The sequence below is a fragment of the Crocodylus porosus genome, unplaced genomic scaffold (assembly GCF_001723895.1).
Source record: "Crocodylus porosus isolate Cpor-Errol unplaced genomic scaffold, CroPor_comp1, whole genome shotgun sequence".
Lineage (NCBI taxonomy): Eukaryota > Metazoa > Chordata > Crocodylia > Crocodylidae > Crocodylus > Crocodylus porosus.
In genome coordinates this window covers 26,832,925-26,836,895 of record NW_017728916.1, presented here as the reverse complement: position 1 = coordinate 26,836,895, position 3,971 = coordinate 26,832,925, and the positions used below count along the sequence as shown (strand labels likewise).

Here is a 3,971-nt window from a genome sequence, read left to right as displayed (position 1 = left end):
TTTTATCCTTCAGTGGCTGACTTGCTTCATTTCACACCCCCATCCCATTAACATTCTGCCTTCCAGCTTCATGGGTTTTTTCCCTGCAACCCATCTCTCACCCAGAGCAGGTATAGAGGTATAGAGGCTTGCCCTTGGTTATGAGGCTTGTAGTGGCAACACACAGCTGTAGCTCCTAGTCAGGCCCCCGCTCACCAACCCTCTAGTGGCAAGTCACAGCTTTAAGGTGTAACTGCTCCAAACTGGAGCTAGCGCTAACACTGATCAACATTTGATCAGCACAATGTGTAACAAGGCCCTAACATTGTGCCTGGCTCCTATCACACTATTAATTGAACAAGTAGCCATGTAAGCCCTGTGTTTGGGGGCCCTGCCAGCTGATGGGTCTCCCAGCCATGGGCAAACCATGTACTTGTGTTGCTGGGAGCTTCATCAGATCCCATCATGCCTTTACCTGCATGTCTAAAGGGGCCCTGAAAGGCAGAGGTATTTAGGACTGTTTTGGGTTAATGGTGATTTTATAGGCAAGAGTCAAGTAATTTTCATCAAACTATCTGATACCTACAATGCTAAACCAACGTTTAAGGTTTTCCCTACCCTTCTACTCTCAGCTTCAGTAAGATCTGTTACCACTTGTTTTCTAACTAAAATCGGATTCTTGTAAACAACAACAGGGCTTTTTGTACCTGCCTCTAAAGCAACTGGTATTGGACATTACTGGAGACAGGATACAGGGCTAGATGAATGCCAGGTCTGATCCCATATGGCAGTTCCTATTTGCTAAATTCCATTTCCCCTGTGGTGGACCATCCACTACCAATGCATTGGACACTCTTGCATATGTAATTTTACTACACTTGCATCCACCTCTTTTCCTGTTTTAGTTGATATTCTTTCTCACTTTAGGTAGATGACCTGAAGGCGAAACTTGCAGCCCAAGAAGTGGAGTTGAAACAGAAGAATGAAGATGCTGACAAATTGATACAAGTGGTGGGAGTGGAAACAGAGAAAGTGAGCAAGGAGAAAGCCATTGCTGATGAGGAGGAGCAGAAGGTGGCACTGATAAACCAAGAGGTCAAACAGAAACAAAAAGATTGCGAGGAAGACCTGGCCAAGGCAGAACCAGCCCTTGCTGCTGCCCAGGCAGCTCTCAACACCCTTAATAAGGTATGGGAGAGACTCCAGAGGAATTCCAGTGTCTTACATTGCACAGGCACACTCAGTTCAGTGCAGATTAGAGAAGATGTAGTAATGTAATGTCCTTCCTTTTGGTAGACTATGACAGGTCACCTCAAGTGAGACATCTGGGGTAATCACATGAGGGGTGATAACACATTGGGACCCAAGTTCCCAAGTACCTCATCTCTCTTCTTCTGAACTATGTGCTGCTTGTCTGGGTAAATCCAGGATCACAGCAAGGGATGTGTAGCCACACTCTTTTCAACTGCAGGGTGCCTGCATGTTTGAGAGCTCACTGCATATGCACCAGATCACCAAAGGGGGGGTGACTGCACCTTCTTGCTGTGATCCAAGATGCCAGTGAGCTCAGTGCTCTGTGATCACAAGCTGATCAATGCAGGGTCTGGCTGGAGCCAAGGGGGTAAGTGTTGACACTTGACATCTTCTCCTCCCCTCTTTTCCTCTGCCACTGAATTCATCAGGGGAGCAAGAGGAAGAAAGGGAAGGGCAAACACTAGCAGCGGCACTCATCCACTGACTTCCAGAGCCCTGTGAAAGTGTGGTCTCCAGCTAGACCCTGTGCTGACAGAGTTGTGAGGTCAAAGATCATGGCACATATGGAGCTCCCAAAAGGAGCTGCACTGATGTGCTGGTGAGCTCAGGGAGCTCACTGCACCTCCAGCACACAAAAAAAGAGGGGTGTGATGATGGCACTGCACACCCCTAGATCCGTTCCTCGCTGTTCTGTGACTATTGACCATCCGATTGCATCCTCTGTCACCTAGTGTGACCTAGAGGAGTCTCAAAAGCTTATCTAAATTCTGTTCTGCTTATGGACTGTGGGAAGCAGAAACTAGCTGGAGCCATATGTTCTCTGTTAGCACCTTTTCTCTGCAATGGGCCTACTCAATTGTGCTTCTCCCTCCGCCATGAGGAGTGGGAGCTGACTGCAATATAAACACTCCACCAGGACTTTTCTACATGGGAAGTTTATTGTCCAGGGATCACCATTTCTCCCCCACAACAATTTATGCCAGAGGAACAGTACAATGTGAGCCAGCATAAGAAAAAACTGCCCTTGTTTTTGCATAAATGGAGTGGTGAGTTTAGATCTGGTAGAGGGAGTCAGGACTACATTTGAATGGACCGGGATTTGTAGAAGAAGGAGATAGGCCAGGCCATGGCCATCGTCTTCTTGCTTCAGAGCTTGCAAGATCTATCAGGAGTGAAGTCACAGAGAAGTGGGCAGAAGTGTGGTTGTCAAAAGCAGAGTAAAAACAGAGTGCAGGTATCGCTGCCAAATTCATTGCCTATCAGAAGTTTAGTGTGTCCTCGAGCAAAATACATACTTGCTATCTTTGTTGGAAGTACCATATGGCACTTGCCTATACAATAACAGCAGAAATAAACCTCTAACATTAAGCACTGTACAACTTGTTATTAGTGCACTGCCTAGGAACTTTGTAGGATTGAGACTGTAGGTCTTCTTTATAGGAGTTATAATGCAAATCAATAGCCATAATGGTAAGTGGATGTGACAGCTGCTTAGCTATCACATCAGTAATTGAACTCAGGATATTAAGTAGAAAGTGTAATATAGTCTTACCAGTGGGTCACTGGGGCACAGTATCCCAAAGTATTCTAGTCTTCCTTCCCCCTGCCCCCTCCAGGCAAGCTATTTTTATAATCATTTTTGCTTTTCTTTATGTTGTCTTTCTCTATTATTCTTTTGTGTTTTATGCATCTTGAGGCAAGCTGCTGACAAGATCAGATCTGAACTAGTTGTAATGCCTGTGACATTTCATGTAACTGTAAGATATTATTAGCTCTTCCTGTTTTGCTTCCAGATTATTTCTATGCAGGAGTATAAACACCAAAAATGCCAGTTTGATCCAATTTATAATTTAGGTTTTCTTCAGTTCACTTAAAATAGGATTGTCAATGATCTAGCTCATGGAGCACCTTCATTCAGCATCCAGTGCTGCCTCTGTGTCTGTTTTAACCCACGTGCCACTGAACCAGCCCTGGGCATAGCACCTGGGATGTGCACTGCAGGCAGTGCCCTCTCTGGCTGGTCTTGGGTCTGTGCTACACTTGGTGGCTTCCCTGGCTAGTCTAGGACTGTAGCATGTAGTTCTCCCTGCTCCACCCAATGTAGGACTGTGCTATGTGCAGTGCAAATCCCAGACTGATGGGGGTGGGAGAGAGTGCTATGTACAGCAGAGATCCTAGACTGCCTGGGGTGGGCACTGTGTAGAATGGATCCCAACCAGCAAGAGCAGGTGTTCCAGAGCAGGTGCTGCAGGCACCGGATCTGGCATGGGATGGGGATGGAGACCAGAGGGGTCCATAGGCCCAATCTGGCCAATGTATCAGCTCCGTGCCACTCATCCATCCCATTGGGCCAAATGAGTTTGATGCCTCTGACTTAAAACACAACATTATAGCCAGAGTTTCAAATATTTATCACAGGAAAATTTCACACTAATCTCCAAAAATAGTCTTAGCAGATGTAGTAATACATGGCTCTTAGGAATGACACAAGTATGATATTTAACATTGAGTTTAGAGCTTCTGAATTAACTCATGCTTTAGCTCATAGACTACATAGTGTATTAACTGGGATGGAAGGGCTAATACATGAATCCAGTCGAGGTCTGCCATTCCTAGTCAGCATGGTGAAGAACCTTTCCAGATAACTGGACAAGCTCAGCAAATGGGCAGACGAGAACCTCATGGTGTTTAACACCGAAAAATGCAAGGTTCTCCACCTTGGGAGGAAAAACCTGCAG

General features: G+C 45.9%; 1 protein-coding gene across 1 annotated transcript in view; it reads left to right on the top strand.

The window, feature by feature from the left end:
- The window catches only part of DNAH9 (dynein axonemal heavy chain 9), a 388,028-nt gene that overhangs the window by 206,589 nt on the left and 177,468 nt on the right, over window positions 1-3,971 (top strand). Inside the window, exon 33 of the mRNA XM_019536510.1 lies at window positions 907-1,167. Coding sequence (XP_019392055.1) covers window positions 907-1,167 — 261 coding nt within the window. The remainder of the gene's footprint in view (window positions 1-906; window positions 1,168-3,971) is intronic.